Raw genomic sequence first — 27,153 nt, 5'->3', positions numbered from 1 at the left:
TTTAGGTTCCGCCTGAGCGTGCTGGTAGTACGCAGGTGACTGGCACATACTGCACTCTGTCCTGCTGCAAGTGTGCATTGTCAGTGCTTGCCAGCTATTGCAAAACTAGCTCTGAATAATGAGTGCAGCCTTTGTGATCCCTTCCTATAGTGCATACATGCTGAAACTCACAGGTAAACTAAGTGCAGGGCTCTCTGAGCTTCTTTAACATTTCTGATGTTTGCTTTTCTTATTGTTTTAGAGAGAAGATGGTTTAACTGAAGACTGTTCCAAGTGGCTATGACTACATCCATGGAAACTATGAGGCCAAAATGCCCTAAGATAAACACAACAGGATTTCGTGAATAGGAAGTGGCTGTTCTCTGGATACTCTGAGTGTCACATGCAACGTTCGTTAGCACTAATCCCCATGCATTTAAAGCGAAGACAGATTAGACTCCCGTGGTGGTACTTTCCAAATTGCAGTATAATCAAGAGAAATCATACAGGCTTCTCATATTTCCTATAGCCTGAAAATGTGTGCAGTAAAATCAATTCACACAAAAAGCAATGGAGCTCGAGTCCTTGAAGTCCTCCAGGAAATAATATGCAGTGCCAAAAAGGCAACTACCACACATACCACAAAGCAAGGACATCAAGACTGACTGGAATGACGATAAAGTTCCTGGAACATCTGGTAATTAATCTTAGTTTGGAAGCATTTTAAAATTTTGGTTTATATGACTAGTTGCCTTTGAGTCTACTAAGTACACATATGCCAAGAGACCTTTGCTTCGACAGCTCCTCAGTTACTTCTCATGAAGTTTAAAAGAAAAACGTTTGAAACTGTACATGCCTCTTAGAAAAAGGTCAAAATGTCAAAAAGATACACTGTCTTGATAGGTACCATGGAAAAAATTTCAGCTATAAGAGGAGCAGAATCGAAAAAACAAGGTTCATTGACATGAATTAATTATGATTCTCCAGTTCTGAGTTAGAAATTTGTCTGATGGCTGCTTATACATACCATCCAGGTTGGTATATGGAGTACCAAATAATAAAATATATGTGATTTTGAAACACTGTTTGATTCCATAGCCATTGAAGCCATCATACAGTGTGAAAATACAATTTGTTGCCTAATCATAGAATCACCAGGTTGGAAAGGACCCCCTGGATCATCGAGCCCAACCATTCCTAACACTCCCTTAAACCATGTCCCTAAGCACTTCATCCACCCGTTCCTTAAACAACTCCAGGGAAGATGACTCAACAACCTCCCTGGGCAGCCTCTGCCAGTGCCCGATGACTCTTTCTGTGAATAATTTTTTTCTGATATCCAGCCTGAACCTCCCTTGGCGGAGCTTCAGGCCATTCCCCCTCGTCCTGTCCTCAGTCGCTTGGGAGAAGAGGCCAGCTCCCTCCTCTCCACAACCTCCTTTGAGGTAGATGTAGAGAATAATAAGGTCTCCCCTCAGCTTCCTCTTCTCCAGGCTAAACAACCCCAGCTCTCTCAGCCACTCCTCATAAGACTTGTTCTCCAGCCCCCTCACCAGCTTCGTTACCCTTCTCTGGACACGCTCCAGAGCCTCAACATCCTTCTTGTGATGAGGGGCCCAGAACTGAACACAGTACTCAAGGTGCAGTCTCACCAGTGCCGAGTACAGAGGGAGAATAACCTCCCTGGACCTGCTGGTCACACCGTTTCTGATACAAGCTGAGATGCCATTGGCCTTCTTGGCCACCTGGGCACACTGCTGGCTCATGTTCAGTCACTGTCAACAAACACCCCCAGGTCCTTCTTCTCTGTACAGCTCTCCAGCCACTCTTCCCCTAGTCTGTAGCACTGCATAAGGTTGTTGTGCCCCACGTGCAGGACCCGGCATTTGGCCTTGTCGAATCTCATGCCATTGGTCTCAGCCCAGCGGTCCAGCCTGTTCAGACGACTTTGCAGAGCCTCCCTACCCTCCAGCAGATCCACACTTCCACCCAGCTTAGTGTCATCCACAAACTTGCTAAGGATGCACTCAATGCCTTCATCCAGGTCATTGATAAAGACATTGAACAGCGCTGGACCCAGTACCGAGCCCCGGGGAACCCCACTTGTAACTGGTCTCCAGCTGGAGTTAACTCCATTTACCACCACTCTCTGGGCCCGGCCATCCAACCAGTTTTCAACCCAGGAGAGTGTGCGCCCATCCAGGCCAGAGGCTGACAGTTTCTAATAAATCTAATCACTTTCTTGAGGCTAAACTTCTGGTCTGATCTCTGGTGACTCCTACCTTTTTTGTCAAAGCAGCAGTTGCTCTTTTGATCCATGTTGTTTCATGTTTTTCCATGTTCTTTTTCTCTGGTACTTATTCTGACTTTAATTTGTGTTTTCAAGGACTTCTCCTGGCACTTTCTTGCTACTGCCTTAACAAACTTGCAACACGGTTAATTTAAGCATATGTGGGCTGTAGCAGTCCTGGAAGGCTCTCAGATTAACAGTGATGTTGTAAACACAGTGCTAACAGCACTAGTCTCATGAGTGAGAATGCTGCTAGTAAAAAAGCTATGTATGATATTTCTAAAAATAACATTTCAGCAGCATTACCTGTGAATAAACACTTGCGAACATCATACCCATGTTGCCAGTGGTGGCGTTTCTAGGACCTGATCAGCTAATGTTGATAGATAAACAAACCATGCTGTACCAGGTCTAGGCATAACTTTTTGAAAAGGAAGAATTTTATTTCAGCTCCATAAATGTAAATTAAGTCTACTAAAGGGTATGCTATCAAGTAGGCTGGTATAACAATAACAATAATAATACTCATAATAATAATAACAATAACAACAACAGCAACAACAAACAACAATAATTCTGTGACATCAGCTGTCCTAAAATGACTACACCTTTACAAAGAGGCAGCTGTACAACAACCAGTTGGGATAATTTATATGTAATTTCGTCCAATAAACTCCTATAGGAGAGCTCTGAATTGAGGCAGAGACCATGCAAGCTCTTAACTATTTCAATAATAATTTAAAACAATCAATTATTGTAGACAAAATTCTTATATATTTTATATGGATGAACTGTTTTGGCATGATTACCATAAATCTGTAAGAGAAAAGTAAAACATTAACAATATAAATATGCACTCGTTTACAGTCATCTCCTTTACAAGCCATAGGAGAAGTTTCAAACTACTACAAAATGCATGCTTTAAATCTATTTTAGTGCTGTAATTGTCTTTAAAGTGATGAATCATTTGAAGTCCAGCTAAGACACCTCAAATTTTATAGATGCCTGCTGGGGTAATGAGATAGGATAGAGGCACGGACCACCCTTTGCCCCTAGGATTTTATCAGGAATACTTTTTAAGTGCTTTTGTTACATTTCATATTAGCACGAGTGCAGAAAGGTTCCTGAAATTAGGTCAGGTTCTCTGAGCATTGCCGGAAAAGTCACTCCAGAGAGAAGATAAGATTCTTCTGGTTTATTTGTTCCAGCGCTATGGGCTTCCATCAAGTATTAAAACTGCCATAAGATGAAGCTAGTCTATTATTGTTCTCTACTTTTGGTAGAACTACTGTTCTTCAGAGAATTTATAACACTGATAGCTGTTAGATAGTCCTTTTTACGTAGCAGCCTGAAAAAAACAGGTCGGAGTACTGAGTGTTCATCTCTTCCTTATAAGGATGCAATAATGTCCTACTGTACTCCTAAAGAATCAAAATTTCATTCATCATCAAGAAACCTGAATGACACATTTATCTAATTCCCATCCTGACAGAGCTCCTCTGTACAGACACAACCGGTGGAAATTTGAAACCCAGGGAAGTGATGTAGCAGTGCATTATGCAGCTCTAAATCCACAGCTCTCACCCTGATACTCTCCTGCCCTACAGGCTGATGAAAAAAGCAGGAAACATTATAGCTATATTGACTGCCATCTGTTCCATTTCTCAGTAGTAACTTCATATAAACGCAACTTATCTGAATTTGCTTGTGATACTTTTAATGAATAAATAATTAAAATCTTACTTCAAGATTTTGTACCAGCCTCTATTTGAAATGCTCAAACCCTTAAAATAAGATCCATTCAAAAATATATTATTTATAAATATAATATTATTATAATATATTATTATATAATATTATTATAATATAATATTATTGTAAAATAACCCCACTGAAAAGACCTGAAATATCCACCTAAACTTCTGAACCTCTGTAAAAGCTTGAGTAGAAAACAAGTTCACAGGATAATAACCTGTTTTCCATAGCAGCTGCCAAATTTTATCTTCCATTACGTTAAAAGGTTCAGAAAATTTCATCTTGCTAGCATTTCCCAAATGAGAGCACAAATACAGTTAAAAGAAAGAAATGCTTTAAAATGAGAAAAGCTAAGTATTACTTCAACATTTTTGAAGGTTTAAAGCTTTTTTCTCATTTGTTGAGAACAGTGTTGGCACTGTGCTTTATACAAAACAACAAAAGTAAATATTTATTGAAAGCCTGGTTTTGTATACCCTAAATTGTTAAGGATGACAGCCAAATGTGTTGTCAATTCACTGGGAGAGGCCAAATAGAAACAACACATTTTTGTTGTGATATCCGGTGCATAATAATGGAGTAAACTCTCCTTCCAGAAAATAGCTATTCATTTTATTTTCTGCTGCCTTGGATCTATAAATAAATGGTTAGTTAGAAGTATCCAGTATTCCTGAGAATGCATAATCTCCAGATTTTCTTCAGACCACAAATGTGTGCTGAGAGCAAACATGCAATATACAGATAGAGGTCACTTCACTGGAGATTTTAGTATTTTCCAATGATTTATGATATCAACTGTTGTTTGCCATGATTTTATGAGCAATGTGTATCTGACTAAGAAAAAATTGCAGCACTTAGAAAAAAGAGAGTAGTTTCTCTAGAGAAGCCATATCATTGACTTTATTCCATATTGTTTACAACTAAAAGATGTCAAGAAACATCATCTAAAAAATTCCATGGTGAAATCAGACTGGATTACAAACCAATGAGATTGTAATGAATTTTATGCTAAACCCAGTAACCCATGTCAGCGAAAACATAGGAGTTACACTTCTTAAGCAATTAGCATTGCAAAGAGTAAAGAAATCCCTTGATAAATTTATTTGGCATTAAATGTTATTGAAACATAGCATTCCTTAAGTGAATTGGGGTTGTTTGCAATTCTGTATCTGTTTACAGCACAAGAAAGAGATTGTCTTTCATTTTACCCCAGTTAAATACGTGTCTTGAGGAGAATAAAAGAGCTTTTCCTGGAGTAACTGAATGTTGAACATTTTTGATAAAAGTCAACAGGAGCAAATACTGCTGCAATAGAATATCTTTCACAGATTATCTTTCACTTTATCTTGTAGAGCTATTGTGAACTAGTTGTAGCCAACTGATAAACTTTTGAGAAAGCAGTGATAAAAGTACTAAAAGTACTTGAAACAACACAGCAGTGTATTTTTGTGAATTTCTGAAGAACTCGTTTAGCCATTAAAGAACTAACTTAATTTTGCTTTTCTACAGAGGATGCGTTGAGCAGGTAACTACATATACAACTATAAACAGTGATAAATTTTTAATAGCAAGAAATAGGCAATTCCATTTTTTGTTGTGGAAGGGTAGGTGTATGAAATTACTGCTATACTTAGAAAGAGGCAGTTTTCTTTGTATCTTTTAAAATTATTTTACCAATTCATTAGTATCCTAATTTTCAGGACCAAAGCAAAGCATTTGTTTTTTTCCTGCCTTTATAAAAGTGAGGCTAATTAGAGACATACAGCTCAGCTGAGAAGATGGGAGACAATCAACACTTCATAAAACAAAAGCAATCTAAACTTACTTAGTGCTTGCTCCTCAGTCTACACAAGACACAGCCTCAATACAGCACACATCTTCACCAGAGGTTCAGAAAAACTTTATCTTGCTACCATATTTTATACAGCATGTCCCCTTTAGGCTCTAGCCAAACTAGATGTTCCCAATTTGATTTTTTTTATTTTATTTTAATTCTGAATTTTAGTTTTGAGAATTGGAGTGTTGGTTTAGTTATCATCATCTTTGAATAGCATTGTAGAATCTTGACTTAATTTTAAACAAAATTTCCTGAGGAGGAAGATAGTAGCTTGGAGCTACTTGTTGAAACTCAAACTACTGTTAAAGCTTTGAACCTACAATGATTCTTTTAGCTGACTTTTCAGAAGATGTAAAAGTTGTACGATCAAATGACCTATTAATCAGTCTGTCCTGTGCTTCATTGCAACTAAATTTTCCAGAGTTAGAGATAACCAAGTTGTAATAACCCTTATAAAAGACTAGGCTAGATAGAAAAGCGCTACCTCAATGATTGCCTTCACAGAGCAGAGCAGGCCAAACTCACCTGTTAAAACATCGGCTGAAGAAGCTAGTGAGCTAAAACTTGATGACACTGTTCTCTCTGCTCATAGAGGTGAGAGAGTCATCAAGTATTCAGGAGACAAAGAAGCTGTTGCTTGTGGAAGAACCATTTTCTTATGTAGAGTCTGCCTTGTTTAACAGCTTCTAGTCTTCTCCTGTCCCATATTTTACCTGATTGGTTTATCTTCTGTTCTGTCAAGTACTGCATAAGGCAAAGATCCTGCTTTCATTCTGTCTACAAATTACAGAATCATAGAATGGTTTAGGTTAGAAGAGATCTTTAAAAGTCATCTAGTCCAAACACAGTGAGCAGAGACATCTTCAACTGGATCAGGTTGCTCAGGGTCCTGCCCAACCTGACTTTGAGTATTTCCAGGGGTAGGGCTTCTACCAGATCTCTGAGCAACCTGTGCTGGTGCCTCGCCACCCTCATTGTAAAAAGTTTTTTACTTATATGGCTCCAGAGGAGGGCTACAAAGATGATCAGAGGGCTGGAGCACCTTCCCTGCTAGCACAGGCTGAGAGAGTTGGGCTTGTTCAGCTTGGAAAAGAGAAGGATCAGAGGAGATCTTATAGCGACCTTCCAGTACCTGAAGGAGGCTACAAGAAAGCTGAAGAGGGGCTATTCATAAAGGCTTGTGGTGATAGGATGAGGGGGAATGGGTACAAACTGAAGAGGGGCAGATTTAGACTAGACATTAGGAAGAATTTCTTCACTGTGAGAGTGGTGAGGCACTGGAACAAATTGCCAAGGGAAGCTGTGGCTGCCCCATACCTGGAGGTGTTCAAGGCCAGGTTGGATGGGGCCTTGGGCAGCCTGATCTAGTGGGATGTCCCTGCACATGACAGGGGGATTGGAACTAGATGATCTTTAAAGTCCCTTCCAACCCTAACTATTCTATGATTCTAAGTGATTAGTCTAAATCTGCCCTCATTTAGTTTAAAACCATTACCCCTAGTTCCATTGCAACAGGCCCTGCTAGCAAGTTTGTCCCCATCGTTGTCACAGGCTCCCTGTAAGTGTTGAAGGTCTGCAATAACATCTCCCTGGAGCTGTCTCTTCTCCTGGATGAACAACGTCAACTCTCACAACCTTTCTCCACAGAAGAGGTGTTCCATCCCTCACATCATCTTCATGGCCCTCCTCTGGACCCACTTCAACAGGTCCATGTCTTTCCTGTGCTGAGGGCTCTAGAGCTGGATGCAGTACTCAAGGTGAAGTCTCACAATAGCAGAGAAGAGGAATAGAATCACCTCCCTTGACCTGATGGTCACGCTTATATTGATGCAGCCCAGGATACAGCTGGTCCTCTGGGCTGTGAGTGCACTTGGTCAGCTCATGTCCAGCTTTTCATTCACCAGTACCCACAAGTCCTTCTTCACAGAGTCGCTTTCAGTTCAGTCATCCCCCAGCCTGTATTGATAATTGGGATTGCCCCAACTCAAGTGCAGAACCTTTCACTTGGACTTGTTGAACCTCACAAGGGTCAGAAGGGTTGACTTAAGCTTTTCCAGATCCATCCTGTCCAATGTCTGTGGTTTTCTTTGAAGGAATCATACTTCTGCATATTACCCATTTCTACTGAATCAATTCTCTACACATGAATAACTATTTTCCTTATATTTGAACCCTTCAGGATACCAGAGGAGCCCTGATGTCTGTCAGCTGGTATTTCTGTTAAAAGGACCCTTCTGCATTCCTGTAAGGGTGCAGAACTGTTTTGTGTAGATTAATTTTGATGACTTCATGCTGGAGCCAGGCCTGAAACTGCTATAGAAATGAAGCAAGAGCTCTGAAAACTATACTAATCAAAGCATCTGTGATTAATAAAATTTGTGTTAAATTAACTTATTTTAAATGCATTGAGATCACCTTTGAGACACATTCAATTCATTATTGTGGTTCACTACTGAAGATTATCTTCGATTTCTTCCCAGTTTCTCTCAAGCAACTTCTGAAATGCAAGGGGCTGTTGCTCTAAATGATCATGCTTTAATGCATCCACTCAGATAAAAAGACATCTTACTAACTTAGCATTTTAAAGCTTATGTTCTAGAGTAATGAACAACTTTGGAAAGACAAGAAGTGCTATCCAAACAGGAAATTTATCTGATGGGCACATTTTGGGATTAACAAAACCATGGAAAGCTCCTAGTACGGTCAGAACTGTGCAGTGCTGGAGCTATCAGTTCATGATAGCGATTAAAATGTTAAGTTATGGAAAGATGATGCTATTTGTTGAATTTCAGATTTCCAAACAAGCTTATAAATGAACTGGTATTTGGGTGCTTCGCATGAATATGCTTCATATAACTTGGGCAGAAATGGAGATGGCTGGAGATGATGGGTAGTAAGTACAGTTCGCAATTTTTATTTTTCAAAAAATGCCTACTTGTTTAAACTTTTAAACATAAAACTCTTCAGCTCTGATACTCTTTGTACAACATAAACTGTACTCGTTTGCAGGGATACAGACTGGCTGGGAGTGTTAGACAGGATGAAATAACTGCAATATCTGTCTCATCTCTCATTTTCCTTCCTTCTCTAGAATTTTTAGCTATTGTTTGACAGTGAGTATTGTACACTGTGGGAGTGTAAGGCTGGCTGGAAAGGACATAGTCAGGATAAAGTTTCTGTATGTCATATTCTTGGACCAAAAGCTTGTGCTTTTTGCTTTCCCTTTGTAACTCTAGAGCCCACAGAATATTAAGAAGTTTGGAGCAGGAGTTAAGCAGAATCCAACCACCTGGTTGTAAAGGGTGCAATCCTGGAGCATCCAATCAATTGATGCATAAGTTTTAGCAGTTCAATAGCACACTGAGTAACTCTCATTTGACTTGTAAGCTCCTTAAAGTTCAATTTCTGTTGCAGTCTGATCAAACAGAATATATCTCTTAAGGATTCAGGTTCTATATATTAAGTATTTTCTAAAGCCCCCTTAACACGTGCTTCAAAATTGGTTAATGTGTGTGCTGGCATCTGAGAAAAAACTAAATATGGTCACAGCCTTTCTAAAGATGGTTGAGAGAGAAGCACAGATTCCTACACTTACTCAAGCCATCTAACTTTGCTGGGTAAATTGTCTTGTTGCTTTCTGCAGGAGAGTGTTGAAATCCCTGCCTCCTACTCCCCGAAACATTATACTTACATCACATTTATTGGCCATTCTAAGGAGTACCACTTCTCTATTCCCGTTAGCACTCTGCAAGAATTAATTTAAGGCAGTAGGTCAGAGAGAAAGTAAAGAAAGACTATGACTTGCAAATGGTACAAAATTGGGCAGAGTGACTTACACACCTTGGGGTTGTGCTGCCATTTCCACGGAGCTGGAGAACTGGGCATACAGGAATCTCATAAAATTCAACAAACGTAAATGCCAAGTCCTGCGCCTTGGGAGGAATGATGCTATACACCACTACGGGCTGATGACCAGGTGGAAAGCAGCTTTGCAGAAAAGACTCTAGGGATGCTGGTGTCCAAGTTGGACATGAGGCAGTAATGTATCGTTGCAGTAAAGAGGGTCAAAAGCCTCCCGGGCTGCATTAGTCAGAACATTGCCAGCAGGCTGAGGGAGTTGGCCCTTCCCTATACTCAGCCCTGGTGAGGTGAACCAGAGTGCTGGGACCAGTGCTGGGCTCCCCAGGACAAGAGACACATGGACATGCAAGGTCAGAGAAGATCCACAAAGGCCGTTAGTGGCTTGGAGCATCTGGTGCATGAGGAGTGGCTCAGGGGCATCTTATCGATAAGTATGGACATTTGAAGAAAAGCAGTCAGACTCTTCTCAGTGGTATCTAGCGACAGGACAAAAAGTGATGTGCACAAATTTAAATACAAGAATTTCTACTTAGACGTAAGAAAAAGCTTTTTTTTTACTGTGAGTGTGACTGAGCACTGGCATAGACCCTGTAGAAAGTGCGTAATCAGTCTCTGGAACTGGGACTAGCTAGTTTTGGACTTGCTTCTGAGTATTCTGATTTGCCATGCTGTTTTATAAAATTTAACAGAACGATCTCCTTCTGACAATATCTAAAAGACAAGAGAGACCATGTTCAGATCTATGAAAGATAAGGGATGTGTTCTCAGGAAAGAATCTGATACGGTTCACTAGATCTATCTAAAAATTATCACTGCAATATCAAAAGCCTCTAAGCTGTAGAGAAAAGGACTAGATTAAGATATTTTGCTAACTTTTGCATTAGCCATCCCTAGAAATGGCTGGCTTCCCAGTATATTTGGGGCTTTCCACTGACAGTTGTATTCTCTTCTATTCTCTTCTACTGTCCTGACGTTTTCTTCCAAAGTCAAGAACAGAGGTAAGACCACACCCCTAAGGAACTGTCTTTTGTTGTGTCTTACTACTAATAACACCCACAGATGCTCGTTAAAACTGCTAGGAAATCCCTGGAGTTTGAATTTTTCATTGAACTCTTGTAGAAGCCTTTCCATTTTCTTACCTTTCTGCAGAGCTCGACTGATGGGATAATGTGATAGACAAGACGTGGAAAAATCTTAAAATCTTATTTGGGAAAGAACTCTGTCCTCAATTAGATTTTCCTTGAGAGAGCTTGATCAATTATTTCCTCATTGAAGTAGGTAATATGAAACACTGTATAATTAGAGTGAAAACAGTGGATGAGCCTGTAGCCGACAGGCACAGTAAAAGAGAAACAACCTAGTGCCGAAGCTGTTACGTTGTCAATGATGATTACTGTCTAGCAGTCAGAGATATCAAGCACTGCTGTCTTCCCCCTCATGGCACAGAGTTTTGTTCTGTCTTATTTGTCTTATCTTCATAGGGCTAAGAAGGACAAGGACCCATTTACAGTCTAAGGTGCAGTACCATGTCATTTAGAAGGTTACTTTAAACTCTCTCTCCCTTCCCACTCCACCTCACCGCCCCCCCATTTGGAGCAGATTAATTATGATTAAACTATTTGCAGCAGCCTGTCTGTCACCAGAAGACAATAACATAAGGCATCCAGAACTGTAGTGGTAGACTTACTGAAAGGGTATCAGGTTAAACTTAACAAATTGAATTTGCTTCTATTTTGTTAAAAGTCAGTTCCACAATGGATTAGCTAATGAAATGTCATTGCTGTGACTGAAGGATGTAAGCCAGATATAGGTTTGTTGAGTATGTTTGTAGAAGAGATGTTTATATCTCAGATTTTAAATAGACATAGGGGATAAATGAACACGCAACATGTTTTTCATCAAACGTACTGCCTAGGAACTTTCAGTGTTTGAGAATCAATGCTGGTTGTTGGCTGTGTTTCAGATGATCTCCTTATCATGTAGATCTTATCAACAGAGGCACTGTGCAGACTTGGGAGTTTTGTTACAAAGAATGCAAAAGCCCATGTTTTGTTTAAAAGAGTATAAAGCAGAAATTATTTGGTTTAGAAAAGTTTCACTCATTTCTCATAAAACTAACCTGAGAATTCAGAAGTGGTTTATAGATTTACCTGCTATGAAGTTAAGTCTCACTGATTATAAGAGCATTAAATAGCAAAGTCTAAATCTGATATCTAATGCCATTTTGTAAACATGAATGTAGTGAACATGAACATCTCTTCTTTCAAGAGTGTCCATTTGTTACCATAGGAATGACCAGCTTCACTGGAACAAGCTTGACAATTCTTTATTGAAGGTGGCCATTACTGAACTAGGTATAACATAAGTGCAGAGGAAAGGAAAGGGCTTTTTTTATGATTCAAATAGCCATTTTGAACATATAAAAAGTACATCTTGAGAAAGCTAGGGAACTGAACTTTTGTTGTCACAGCCTTGAATTAGGGGTATGTTTAGTTTTGTGATTTGTAGAGGAAGAGGGAAAGGTATAAAATATATATCACTTATATGACACTGATAGAAGAATATCAAGAGCAATTCTTGTTAAGACTATGGTTTACGTTCATACCAGAACTGTAAACTACAGAAGCATATTGCAAGTTCATTAATATCTACTTCAGGTCATCACGAATTTTCAGTTATATTGCCTAAATCAAAAAAGTATCTATTATTAGAATCTGCTTTTCTGTGTCTTCATATGTAATACTAGTAGACTGTAAGAGTGGAAGAGTTTAGCAATTGTTTTACTGAGCATTTACAAAACATTAGGCACATGCCCAGTGTCAGCTAATATGTCACAAATGGGAAGAAATAACTTTAAAAAGAATGTTTAAGAAGTGCAGGAGATCTGATCACTTGCAATCTCGTGTAAACTGACTGATGTTTGCATTTGCACTGTGCCATTCAAATATTTTTGGGTTTTGTTCCCCCCCCCCCTTAAACCTGGAGTATGCTTTCTGATACCAACAAAAAGTGGGTAGGAACTGATGTTTGTATGGTTATCCTTCCTTAGAATTCAGATGATTCCTTCCAAGGTCCATCTTGCCCTTGATCCAATATATACTTTGATTATGAAATGCCTGGAAAAAGTTCTTCCGACAAATTAGTTTTCTTCCACCGATACTGAAACTGAACATACAGCAGGAATCATACTGGGGAATAACTGAAATGAGGGGAAGGAAGGAAGCAGAAAAGCTCACTTCACTCAAGTGAAGTACATTATAATTACTTCTAAAAAACATAGCTCTGCAAAGGAGAATCAGGGTTGGGAATGGAGGACAATCCAACCTAAGAATTTTTATGGCATATTAAAATATTACATGCTAGAAAAGAATTTACATCAAATAGTCATGTGCTTTTTTAGTCCACCCTAATAATGCAGAAATGCTATGCCAGACAGTCAGCTACTTTGTTGTCTAGACAAATGGCATATTCCTGCTAATTGCAACTGTAAAAAGCCAAATTATAATGTAGGTTTTATAGTAGGAAATGATAGAGAAAATGGACTGTGCTCTCATAATCTTTTTTCCTTCTCATTACTTGAAATGGAATGGAAATCCTGCACATGAAATGATATTGATTTCATCAACTATGAATATGTATTTTCTGAAAGATATGGCTGTGAACATATGGATTGTATTTTCAATGTATGCATCAAGTTTAAGAGTTACTAAAAGTCATCTGTTTTGTAATATTTAAACTATTCCCAGTGTTAAAGCTCAACTTCTTAGACACAATATTTTCCTGCAACACTTGCAGAGAATTTTGTGGGTTTTATAATTACCAGTGAGAATGAATGACGATGAAGAGAAAGTAATATTCTTTACATATTTGTTGTTTGTTTTGGAATTTACACAGCTGTCTACAAGAACTTTCTCTTGGACACTTCCTTGTTCTCGCTTTCCTGTTATGTATCTGTTTGTTTGTCTCAAAGCGAAATGGGGGATGCTTTGCATTTGTGCAGGATGATGAATCACTATACAATTTAGAGTGCCTTCCCACTTGTATTTATTTCTTTGCTTAGTTACAGAAGAGGCCTCATTTCTTCATGGTATCTTTTTCTCTGAAACCTTGTGTAAAGTACAGAAAAAGATTATCATCAGTGAGGTTCTGGAGTGTCATGGAATGGTTCTAGTACTCCTGCAACTCCTCTTTTAGATATCACCTGAGAAAAGAACTGCATGCATGGCTACATCTCAGCTGTGCGTATCATGTTTTCTGAATGCTGCTATGCTGTCCTGGGTATACTAAGCCACCAGATGTATATTGTCCACTTAAATCTTTCTAAACTTGCTGATTATTACAGTTACTTGTTACTGAGCTGCTGTACAGTGTATACTTTTTTCGTATACTTAAGAAGTTCATTACCCACCCACTTCTGGATTAGGGTAACAGCCATAAAGTAGGTATACTCTTGTTCCAAGGTCATACTAAATCTTTGCACAGGAATAGGAAGATGGCTTTTGAAGTCCTGAAATAATAATTGACTGGTCTATTCCCCTATGCATATCTCTTGTCACCTCTCCGGGAAATGCCAAGTTAGGGACTGCTGGCATCTGAGAAAAGGACAACCCAGCTGCAGTGGGACAAAATGGCATATAGACACATCTTCAGCACTGGATTAGTGGTTGATTGTCACTATCTTAGGCCACTATGTAAACAGTTGCTAGGTAGATTTATGTCAAGTGATCCCATGTTTAATGCTCTCTGGGAATTTCAAGGCTGAGACCCTGGGAAGGAGGGGCTGGCACTGTGATTTGTTAGGGTGCCGTGCAGGTGTAATATAGAGGTGGACCACCCTGGTCATGACTACAGGCCTTGTCCTTTTATCTATGACAGTATTGTGGGAGGTTCCTTTGCAGAGAAGTGCCATTCCTTTGCGTGACCCTGACTGCTGGGGTCCTGTGGATTGGACTGCGGGAACCCACGCTTGAAGGGTTATCAGCCAGATGTCTTTCATGATGTCTTTCATGTCCAAAGCCAAAGCCAGAACCATTTGAGAATCTGCCCTGAAGTGAGCTCCTGCAGGACTATGCAGACACAGATTTAAAACCTTTGATCCTTCTGCTACAACTACTGAAGTGCTGCACTGCAGCTTGCCCCTCCGGAGTCCTCCTGCCTGCTCTGTCTCCTGTCAGCTCTGTGAAAGGAAGCAGCACCAGCCCTCTGCAATTCCTGCACCCCCTGCACCAGGATGCTGTTCTGCGCTGCCACTGATGGGAGCTTGGCAATGACTTCAATGCAACCAGACGTCTACACAGGGTCTCCCATTGTGCTTGGTCCTGTTATCAGAGACATAAAAGGAAGAAGGCACTTCTTACATTCTCCTACGTGACCCAGAGCAACAGCTCCACGTGTGGATTTTTTGTTCTTTTGCAGAGAAGGGAACGAAGGGGTCTAGTGAAATAAATTGCAGGACTTTTTGTTTTGATTAAAGCCATTGAGTAACTACCGCTTGTATTTTTGTATTCACATTCCTATGGCTACACTCACAATAGAAGGCAGCTTATTTTTAAGATGAGAGGAAGACTTGACAAAAGGTTACAGCAAAGCAAGAAAAGCTAGAAATGTTAATTAAGTATGCCCTTATCATAAAATTGTAAGCCCTAATTCTCATTTTCATACAAAATTGGGTTTGGTTTCTAGCTGCAGGATAAACATTGATACAATAATAATATGCTTTCTCAAGTGCAATGGCAGGGTGAAAGAAAAACAATCCTCATATATAAACCAAAGCTAATCATGTTTTCTTATATGAAAAAGACATTTTTTCTCTGGAGAAATGCCACATTCATGCCTAAAGCGTAAAATACAGTGAAGGAATAGATGGCAGTATTTAAAACATGCAGATGAGCTCCAGAAACTTCTAAGGGCATTAGCATAGCTGGCTGCAGAGATGAGACGATTTGTCTTAGGAGTCACTGGGTAATGTGTAACATATACAGAAAAGAGAGGTACAAGTTCAGCTGTGTTATGCTTACAAGTTCGGAATAGTTTGGAATTGGAAGTATTTTTTATGAGGGTCTCTGCCATTTAAATTCCAGCAAAAAATATCGATTCTTTCACCTTTCCTTTTCTCTCTCATTTTTTTTGTGTAGGGAAGCAAGATTTTTTTTTTCTCTCATCTTGACATTGCCTGAAAACTAAGAATAGATGAAAGAAATACTAACCAACTTCTTTTGGAAAAATCCTGAATCTATAGATTCGTATGTTTTAGGGTTTCAAAAGGAACATTATGATTATCTAGTCAGAACTGCCTGACAGGCTGTAAAACCTCACCAAGTAATCTCTCCATCAAGCACATAACATCTGTTTGAGTAATTGCATACCTCTTGGAGAGATACTCAGTCATGATTTAAGGGCTGCAAGTGATGAAGTTCTGCAGTCCTTACTCAGGATTTGACTCCATGAAAACATTGGCATATTATGCTCTGTCTGTTGGGTTTGGAGGAACAGAAAGAAATACCTGGCTTTCAGCAGAGCCTTGTTTAAAATCTGTATGAATAAACTCTACAGAGTTTAAAATAAACAAAAAGAGGATGCATCATAAGAACATTCGTGCACCACCTTCTCTTTTGTAAGGATGCAAAACCATGTTCTATCTTTTTTCTTCGGCTTTTCAGAGGACATTGACAAAATAGATGAATCCTGCAGGTCGATATAGCTGACTCATTTTTCTAATTTAGTGTCCTATAGAAATAGTTTCCAGCCCTCTGTATGATGCATTGTTCCTAACATACAGTCTAGTCTTGTTTTACGTGTCATAAAGCTCCACATTCAGTATCTTTTTAAATGCAGTAATTCAAGAGAATTACAGCAGAGCATCAACTCAAAGCAGTGAGATAAGTTCTCTCACAGGTGCTGCAGTAATTCAAAATTCTACACACTAACGAGACTTCAGGTGTTCAGACTTGACACTTACTGACAAATACCACAAAAGCGAATGAGCTCTGTGGCAGAAATAAAGACTAACTGGCATTCTGAGCAACATACTTGTGCCTGTGGTGGAAGCTGCATAAATATACTGGGTTGTTAAGTGTGATCAAGAAACCTGATAGATATATATAGCCAAAAGATGGTATTTTTTTAACAGATGTGGATGCAGTATGTTCACAGATCGTGTCAGGATGTGAAGCCATGCTCACATGCAGTTTCAAAGTTCAGACTGCCAGAAATTCCTTCCCCTCATTCACACATAATAAATAGCAGAAAAATGTTTCAGAATACAATAATATGGCCAGAAAATTATTATGTTGGTAATCTTGTTTTCTGCAGTAGTGACTATTAAGCATACATAAGCATTGAAACTACAGTAGCTCTGCTTTCTGAAATAACATTTCCAATATTCATTTGCAGCATCTGATACAAGAATAGATTTTGCTTACGTCCAGTGTTGTCCTGCTATTGCTTGAATTGACTGTCACAACTGAAGGTCATGGAATGACTCTGTGCCAATGCACACAGATAAATACTGGGAACCACTTTAAAAAAAAAAAAATCTTACCTTACTAAAAGCAAGCACAAACTCCAGAAAAATGTAAACTTTGAAAAGAGAAGCATCAGTCATGGCTTCTCAGCTCGTCTTTCAAAGTTAAATCAACATAAAAAAGCAGTCATAATATTTGCACACCTAAATAAAACAAGCTAGGACTTTCCTTCGGGACTTAACACAGCTCAATACATTTCCCTAGTCAGACAGAGACTTCCCGGGTGACCTTGGATAAATTGTTTGGGACAAGGTTTCTGAAGGTATGTAAATGCCTAGATGTAAATGTTTTTTTCACAAAGGTAGTCTGTGGATGACTTGGTCCACAATCTCATGAATTTGGGCTATTTTAAACAACAAAACTTGGAATTACTCTCACTTTAAATTTTGGTGATAAGGTAGCATGGTGCCCATGAAGCCTCTGGGAACTGAAAGTGCTCTAAGAGAGTAGACTCTGTTCTCCTCTGTAATATAAGAATAATTGTGCCTTCATTAGCAGCTGCCAAATAAACCCAGTGCGCATTATGAGATAATCATATCGTATTGTAGCCATGTTTTAAGCTTGATTTATGACAAGGAAAATAAAATACCCACTTGCTGCATAAAGAATATATATTTGTTCTGTAAATTGCTCTCCGTATTTCCACAGTATCTCAGAGGCAGAAGCAAGAATGCATCTCAGTTTTCAGACAAAAATAGAAATTAGGTAGAGGGGAGCCCTTACACCAAAAATTGATAGCATGTAAGTAGCAGAAATCGTGTTGCTTTTTACCTCCTGGAAGTTGCTCAGCACCTCAGAATCAAGACAGAACTTGTGTATTTGTCTGGATACTGAATTAAATAAATCATCTCAATTTATGCAACCTAGGACTAATTACCCCCAAATCACTCAAGATAGAACGTGTTTCAGTGAGGCCCTGAGAGAACACTGCTATGTGTACTTTAGACAATTGTTACAGCTCTCTCCACAATGCACATCACATGTATGAATACACTAACTGCTGGCAGGAAGGCACTATTGGTGTTTACTAAACACGATGGCTCAGAAGCAACATCCAGCTCAAGGAATCCCTTGACCTGAGGAGCCTGGAAGGGCTATCAGGGGCAAAATACTTTAAACACATTTCTTAGAATAATCCATAAACATTTGCTATGAGCAACTATGAGAGTTGGGATAATGCAGAAAGCAGTTACTCTGACAGTTAGCGCAGTGCAATGCTTGACTGTCACAGAGTCCATCCATGAGAAACTATATTACGGTCGGAAAAGGGCATTTTTTGATTTCTAGATCATAAATATCAACATTTACATTTGTCATTTTTTACGAGCCACAGTGGACCAGTAAGGTATGAGAATTATGGATCTTTGTGCTGACAAAGTAGGTAAAGCAGATATAATGAGATTGCTGTGAGCCATTTAACAGTTTTGTTTTGCTCTACTTTTCAGTTTTATAGAAATATTTTTATTCTTTGTACTGTAAGGCAACAGACATTTCTGCTTCAAATTATTCAACTGTGGTTAGTCCACTTTAATTATTGTATATAAAACTGTTTTATTCTTTTCTTCAATCAGATTGGCAGGGATCACTAAGAGCATTCAACTAAAACAGAAAATTAATCAAAAGCTCCTGTGAATTTGAGCATGGGATCTGGTAAACTCAGTAACAAATGAAACATAATTCTAAACATTCATGTTTACAAAAAAAAAATTACAAAATCTGAACAATAAGTTAATAAAGTGAAATAGTTATATACTGTTCAGATACAAAAATCCTAGCAACTTAATTTATATATCACTATAGCAGACATGACAAAATTGTGAATCATGCTATCCACTGTCATGAGTGGTACTTCAAGATTTCCAACAGAAAATTTATATTTTAATTTTCTGTTCATATATAGCCAAAAGTAAGAGGCAAAGCCAGCCTAATAGTAATCCAAGGTTCTGTAGCAGAAACATCAACCAGGGTCGCCGTGTCTGAATATGAGTCATTTCAGGAAGCTAAAAAAAGAACAAGACACCAGAATGAGAGCCAGATATATTCATCTCTGGGAAAAAAAGTCTTCTGGGAAAACAAGACAAACTTCATTAAAAAAAAGACTTTAAAAATGCTGGGCTTCTGAATACAACTATTAATCTGTAGCATGTTCTGTACATTGTAACATCACAGGTCTTGACAGTGAAATATTTAAATTAATCAAATTTTTACCCATTTTGGTTCTCGTACTAGCACTGATAAGAGCTATAAAGGAGATTCCAGTATTTGTTAACTTCTCAATAGTTTTTAGTAATTTTAAACAGCTGTCTGTAAGGAAATGCTTCTTTAGTAAAATAATTGATTCCCTTTCGTGGGAATAAGCTAGTTTGAGTTTTCTTGTTTCAGTACTATATAAAGAATCAATCCTGCTCTTACTGGAATACCTGGCAACTCTGCTATTTACTTGGGCTTTACTAAATATATTAGTCAATATTTTTAAAATAAGCTTGAAAAAATCACCATCAATATTTTTGTCTGTAAGTTTTAAATCAAGTAAAGGGCCACAGCTGTTTATGATCATATTAAAAGCTACTTACATTGACCTTTAACCATACATAGTCTCTTTTGTAAAAGTTTTTTTAAAAAGTATGTCTCAATAAAGCCTGTGATACTAATGCCTCAAGCTCAGACTCTAATACTTATGCTTTATGTGTTACAAGCACCAGAGGAGACACTAATGGCTACTGATACTTTCATATAGAATTCGGAAGTAAACATAGAGTAATGGCCTGGTACTGACCTCTGGTTTCGGTTGTGGGTTTTTTTGGTCTATTTGTTGTGAATGTAAAACCAAAATAAAATATTTAAAAATCAGAGCAAGCGGTCCTGACACTCACATCATGTTGCCTTCCAGCTTGACTCGCAGCCTGCACTTGAATGAAGCTACTTATTTCCTCTGCTCTTCAGAGCTTCCTCACAGGAGCTGTAACAGCATCAGCCACTGGGAGACAACGGAGTGATGCTGACCAAGGAGGCTGACAGGGTATGTTTACAGCTATTTGCTATGCTTGTCCTTCCCTCTCTCAGATGGGGTCTACTTCTCCTGCACTGTTCTTTCTCTGGAAGTTGGCGTGGGCCCAAAAGAAAACTATAGAGAAAATTCTGTCTCCGCTTTAAAGTTTTTCATAAAAATAACAAGAAAACCCAAATGTCTTGGATCTTCATAGAATATAGGCAATGGTTTAAATTATGGTACAAATTCTGTCTTAGAAACTCATGTTGTTATATTTGATTTGTATTTAAGGATCATCAGAGAATTTTAATCTAAAGCAGATGCAAACACCTCAACGTTCTGATGTACATCAAAATCTGAACTGACAGCTTGGAGCATGTGGGCTTTGTAATGTATAAAATGAAAATGTAATACCTAGGTCTGAATTGAAGTTCCAGTCTAGACCTTTGGATTTACTATTGGTCTACTTCATCCTCTTCCTCAGCGCCTGAGTAAGCTCTCTAAATAGGAAATCATTTCCCCTCCCACTGCAAAAGCTAGTATTTTCTCTTAGTGCTGTCAGTGCCAATTCATGAGTTAAATACAAGAACAGTAAATTCCTAAGAAAATTTTTAAAAAGGAATTCTTGGCAGGTACTACCCTTCCTGTGTCTTATTCAGATGTCTGCTCCCTTCACCTAACCTACGTGCATGTTATTAACTGCACAGACCATTTCTATATCCTTACCTAGTGTGAAACCCCTGCTTATCTCTTAAAATAAAAGCTGATCGCCAACACAGTATCAGTTATGATTCCCCAGTTCTCTCTGAACACAAACGCATTTGGTACAGCTGAGAAAAGTTTGTTATTTAGGAAACATAAGTGTATTAAACTGGCAGCTGCAAAAAAACTTCACCAAAAAAATATGGAAAGTGCACCACATCCTAGCTGGTGGATGCCATCACACTTGCTAATGATTCACATCTATTGGAGCCAAAAGAGTTACTGTTAATCAAGGGACTATGTAATTCCCACTCCTGCTCACAGTATCATGCACACACAATAGATATGAAGAATTAGGAAGCAACCTGCTGAAAGAAGGCATGAACAGCCCACAACAATATGCTGGCTAAACAAGACTTTACCAGGCTGGATTATATATGGCATCCTATTTCTTGATGTTCTTATTGTCTTTTTTGCTTCTCTCTCTCTCTCTCCTTTCAAGTTAGAAGTTGTCTTTCTGGTCAGGAAGCATACAAACCAATATGATCTGTACAGTCACTCATAAATGATGTTCCAGTCCTTGATGTTTAAAACTATGCACTTGGCTTCATAAATATTCATGATTACTTCACGGATACTCATTTAAAAGATTGATAAAGAATTGTAAAGTTTATTTTTTTAGAGAAAAAGGGGACATGTTTTGTCAATTAATCAGTTCATTAGGAGAAAGTTTGTCTGTTTTATTCCATATATTGGTATGTCGAGTTTCAATTCAGACTAGATTTATGTTAAAGGAAAGATATGTCATTAATGAAAGGATCTTTGGAGATTGTGCAAAGTTATGATTCTTATGACCTCTAAGCAGATACCAAGTACAAAAATTTCACTATAGTTCTCATAAAAAGCTGGTTTTTCGGGGGTGGTGTGGTAAATTTTGCTTAAACAAGAGCTAAAGTCAAAATAGTAAAGGTGTTTATTCACAAACATATCTTGAAGAAACAAACAATTCATGTTGCAATGTTACACCTGTGCCTCTACATTTTTAAGACAAAATAATCCTCCCTTCCACTTTCTCCAGTAACTGGGAAGATGAAGTTTTGCAGAGTTCCTTGATGAAAAATTATAAATGGTATAAATCATTTTATCTTTAGTCCTTTTCCTCAGATTTTTTAAATTATTAACTACCGTGTTGTTAATGGAGCTAGAATGCCATTTGTAGAAACGAAACCCCTTTAATTAACCACCGAAGTAGTTTTGTGCAACCTTGACTGTGGCAGCAGTGCCACAGTGCTGTCCTGTCAACGAACCTCCACCTCAAACTCCTCAGTGTTCCTCAATGCAGTAACCAGTGAGGCTGTTCAGTCTTATTGAACTGCTCCTCCGATGAGTGCATGAATAAAACAAATACTGAAAATTATTGTGAATCTTTGTACACTATTCAGTATTTGTACCCATTGGCAGGAACACTGATGATTGCTGTTTGTAGATGGGAATTCAACAGAGAACAGATGCTATTTCTGTACAGAAAGTTGAAAAATACATAAAGAATAGCGGATTTTCTTTTGAGACGTACTGTACAAACATACTGAACAATTCAGATCTGTAGATTTCTGCAGTACTATGGGAGTATACTTTCAGGTAAAATGATCCCTGTGATATTCAACACATGCGTTTCTGACAAACATAGGTGAGCAACCCAATGGCAGTGTGTTTGACAAACTGCAGAGAAAGGCTGATTGGAATCCCTTTTAATAAAAGGGAGGTGAGAGAAATAAGATCCTCCCTCTCTCTTCCTTCTTTCTCTTCTTCTCACTGAGAACAAGATTATGGTGACAAGCTAAGAACAAGGGAAAACATGTCCCTGTCTCTGCCTGGAATTGTGTCATCTCTCAGGATTTACAGCTGGCACATTGCTTTGAAGACTCAGGGGAAAACAGAGTGTTGTTCTGGGAGCTTATGGATCCCTGAGGGATGCTGATACGACACTGAAGGAAAAATATGCCTAAACCATTCTTAGCCACATTAGCAGAACTACGCCTATTGCGTATGTAGGCAGCCTCACTTCCAAAGTTCTTAGTGTCAGAACAAGATGCAGCTTAGTACACAATGTTCTTGTCTGTTATTTCCCACCTCAGTCAAGACTGTTGACACATCTGAAATCCTTAGCCAGTTCCATCATAACTTCTTAGCAGCACTTTATGTTCAGTTTAGTTTTCTTAAAGTAGTAAAAATAGGTGAAAATACAGCCAAGGTCTAAGGTCAATTATTACAAATAGATTTTTAAATTGGTTATAATACTGGCATGGCATATCAGATTTCAACAATTATGCTTGAACCTGGCATGTGATCTGTCAGGCATGAGACGGGTTGGTAGTGAAAACAGTGGAAAGATAGCCAGGCTTGGGAGAAACACAGTAATAGTTTATGAATAAACAGACATTTTCTTTCCCTCCTCTTGATCTAATCACTCAAAATATTCGATCTTTGTTCAGAGGCTTGCAAGCAACTTTACATTAGTAGACGTTGATAAAAACCCTATATGACACTTAAAGAGTGAAATAAGAGGGCAAAGCGATTAAGTTCTGTGTTGTTACAAATGTAACAGCCTTCTCTTTAATAAATTATGTAGGCTGAGGCATCTGCACAAGGTATGATTCCATCACATTTTTCCACAGTCCTTAGACCTTTCTCCTAGTGTATATCTTCACACTTCATTTTCCTGTAGTTAGATCATTGCTATTGAACTGCGAGTAAGAAAAGTAATTGGTAAATATGAAAAAGTTGAGACAAGTCAATGGATTTTGGATTCCTTAGGAGCATATCTAAACCTCTCTGAGATAGACAGGCTGGCCAGAAAAAGCACAGGATAAATATCTTGCATTTTAGTTCAAAACCAGCAAATTCATGTTGAAACAATGGGCAAAAAACATAAAGGCCAGTAAAACTAAAAAAAAGTAGCCAACTTCCTTGTGATTTTATAAACCCCTGCAGGTTCAAATGTTTCTTTATGTTGTACTGAGTAGCTCTATCAGGCCTAAAAATATATTGTTTACCTTTTCCCCTTTAAAAGTCCTTTATGCCTTTCTCATATATTACCCTTTTAATAGCCTTTACTTCACTTTTTTATTACTATTTATACCTATCATGCCAGTGACATCAAACAAAACCAGTCTCTTGTTCCAAGCACCGTAAACACTTGGGGAAGAAAACATGCTCTTTCCAGGAAGCCTATGTACTCTTCTTCCCCTCCAAGTTAATCTACCTGCATTTGTCTGACACTCATCTGTGATGTTGCTATGTTAAAAGGAAAATATAACTGTAGACTGGAGTTCTTACCATTTCTGCTAAAGATAAATACAAGAACATTCCAGCTGTGACAGTAGAAATCCAGTTTTGAATGTGTGGGTCAGTTGACACAGAAAGCCCAATATAAAGTCCTAAGAACGCTGTTAGCGCACTTATAAAATTCATCAAAATTGCAGTCTTCGTGGGGAGCCCCGTACTTAGCAGCACAGCAAAGTCTCCTGCACAGGGAAGAAAACGGAAGATTTATTATTTAGCTGATATATGTATTTTTAAAATTCCTAGTAATAAAACATGAGAAAAAGTAATACAGACATGCACAAAGATAGTCAACGATGGATGGCTGTCCTTAGATTTTTGTAGAATCAGTAATAAACTCATCGTGAATAAAACAAAGACAAACCCCCCCATATTGACTTGCATTTGATTCTCTCTTCCTAAAGATAGCACATGGTATACAAGAGTGGTTTTCTGTTAGTTCTTGATGTTCTGTGTCATGTCCAACTCGGATACATGCAAAAGTGAAGTCACATGGTTTTCCAGAGTTTCTAAATCTTTCTCTGGTGGGAAATTGTCAGTTCAAATCATGTGAGTAGATTCGCAACATGGTCTTTTAGAGTTTTACAGGTGCTGCAAGTCAGAATATATGATAGTCTGACCTCAGTCTGAGTTTAATTCCACTCATTTCAGACCAAATCTCTAGACATTCGAGAATAAACGTAAGAATCCACAGTTCTCATCTTAAATTTGCCAGCATGTCTGTATTCATCAATACAATGTCAGGAACAACTTCAGCCATACTAGATTTACCACAAGGTGATAGTTGAGGACAATGTTCAAGAGAACTATCTTCCTGTATTGGCTGCTAGTAAAATGGGTCAAATATCTTCTTTTATTATATTTTTATTCTTGATGAGCAGCAAGATTGGGGGTAGCATGAGGAATACAATGATAAATGGCTCTGCTGCAAATCAAAACTTTTGGACTGGCCATTGTGTCAGATGTGCCCATTATGCATAAGTACCTCTTGCTCAGCTTACTATTTTTTTTTTTGTCTGTACACATGACAGTAAAAGGCCACTCTGACTTGATGGCATCTACATATGGAGAAGGTGAGATGGGATGGCATCCAATAATGAGGGCAGAAGCCTACCCTCTTTTTTGTGAAGGAGAAAGAGAAGAACACAGCCTCTCTATATACCCATCCCACATATTCTACAAGAAAGATGGAGAGGGACTATTCATAAAGGCTTCTGGGGATAGGACTGAGGGAACAGGTATAAACTGGAGAGGGGCAGATTTAGACTACACGTTAAGAAGAATTTCTACACTGTGAGAGTGATGAGACACTGGAACAGGTTGCCAAGGGAAGTTGTGGCTGCCCCATCCCTGGCCAGGTTGGATGAGGCCTTGGACAGCCTGATCTAGTGGGATGTCCCTGCCCATGACAGGAGGATTGGAACTAGATGATCTTTAAGGTCCCTTCCAACCCAAACTATTCTATGATTCTATGATTCTATGATTCTATGATATTAATGTTATAGTTCACAATTCCATAAGCAAGAAGAATTCCCACTAATGTCATGCAGGGAAGAATTCTTTGGAAAATGTGGAACTACCAAATCAATCAGAAAAAGTACACACACATATTTCTTACCCATTTCATGAGGAATTTCATGGCATAAAATAGCAACAGTCGTTGTCACACCCGTTTCTGTTGAAGACGAGAAAGCTGCTCCTATTACCAAGCCATCAGCAAAATTGTGAAGACTGTCACCCACTAGAACCATTATAGCTAACAAGCTAATTTTCTTACCTAGCAAAACAAACAAACAAATAAACAATCAAATAAAAAAAACCCAAACAACAAAAAAAGCCCAGAAGTTTTAACAGAAACAGGTATTGTAATTTTTCCTATTTTATACAATATTTGGGTTTTGGGGTTTATTATGGAAAGTTATAATAATCAGAGGTCTGTAGTTCTTATCTATTTTGACCTTGTAATTACACTTCTTTTAATGCATTTGAAATAAAAATGTAGGTTGTAGAATGACTCAGAGATGCAAATACTAGGAAGTAGCTTCCTTATTTTTACTAGACTATTAGACCAAAAATAAGATTAGGTTGCTGAAATTCACATCAGATTTCATAGGTGTTATATTTTTCTTTAAGAGACAGAGCTTTTCCACCATCGCTCACAGAATTGCACAGCTATAGTGGAGATGAATATTTGGTCTCAGACAGCTGATAATTTTAACACTGTTAAGCATGCTGCTATTGAGTAATATTTTCAGAGTCTATTTTTTATGAGATTGTATCAGAGCGAAAGATAGAGATGAAAGGCAACGAGCCTCAGAGTGTCACTGGTAGTACAGCATTACAGCACACTGATTGCCAACTTTTGTACCAATCAATTAATGGCCATTATGCTCAAAGTACTCCTGTCTGCAGCATCACTCACAGATACAGATGGCTATTTCTCTTTCCCGTATTGTTTTGTGACCTTGCTTTAGTGTGGAATAGTACATTTGGTGTTCACAACCAGGCATCTGACACGAGAGGAAAGGTGCTAGCAGTGATAAAAGTACTGAAAGTAGGTGGTGAGAGACTGCATAGCATCGGAGAGGTTGAGAAGAAGTTAGATAGCTGATTCCAAGAGGAGTCTGCAGTGGACCACAGCCAAACAGCCCAAAACTCTCTCGCTAGCACACATAGAAAGAAGAAGAACGGGGGCAATAATGCAGAAGAATGCAAGCTATGCAACAGCAAGGACCAACAGGAGGAAGAGACTTCTGCCAAAGCCTGAGATGCCCTTGCATAACTGCTTCACCACTCTGCAGACTGAAGAGGGAAGACTTGTCACATCGGGAGGGATGCTAGAGCTGAGTAAAGCAACCCAATGTGCTCCTCGTAT

General features: G+C 38.5%; 1 protein-coding gene across 5 annotated transcripts in view; it reads right to left on the bottom strand.

Moving 5' to 3' along the window:
* Positions 1 to 1,839: 1,839 nt before the first annotated feature.
* SLC39A12 (solute carrier family 39 member 12) overlaps positions 1,840 to 27,153 on the bottom strand; it is a 50,999-nt gene continuing 25,685 nt past the window's right edge. For 3 of the 5 annotated variants that reach the window (XM_054057353.1, XM_054057351.1, XM_054057352.1), the window contains 3 exons: positions 25,897 to 26,055; positions 24,273 to 24,460; positions 1,840 to 19,245 (listed from right to left, as the gene is read on the bottom strand). In XM_054057353.1, coding sequence (XP_053913328.1) covers positions 19,117 to 19,245; positions 24,273 to 24,460; positions 25,897 to 26,055 — 476 coding nt within the window. In that variant the 3' untranslated portion in view covers positions 1,840 to 19,116. The remainder of the gene's footprint in view (positions 19,246 to 24,272; positions 24,461 to 25,896; positions 26,056 to 27,153) is intronic. The other 2 variants (XM_054057349.1, XM_054057350.1) reach the window with 1 other exon arrangement.

The sequence above is a fragment of the Cuculus canorus genome, chromosome 2, assembly GCF_017976375.1.
Source record: "Cuculus canorus isolate bCucCan1 chromosome 2, bCucCan1.pri, whole genome shotgun sequence".
NCBI lineage: Eukaryota > Metazoa > Chordata > Aves > Cuculiformes > Cuculidae > Cuculus > Cuculus canorus.
The sequence above is the reverse complement of the archived record's forward strand: the minus strand, read 5'-3'. Positions and strand labels throughout refer to the sequence as shown.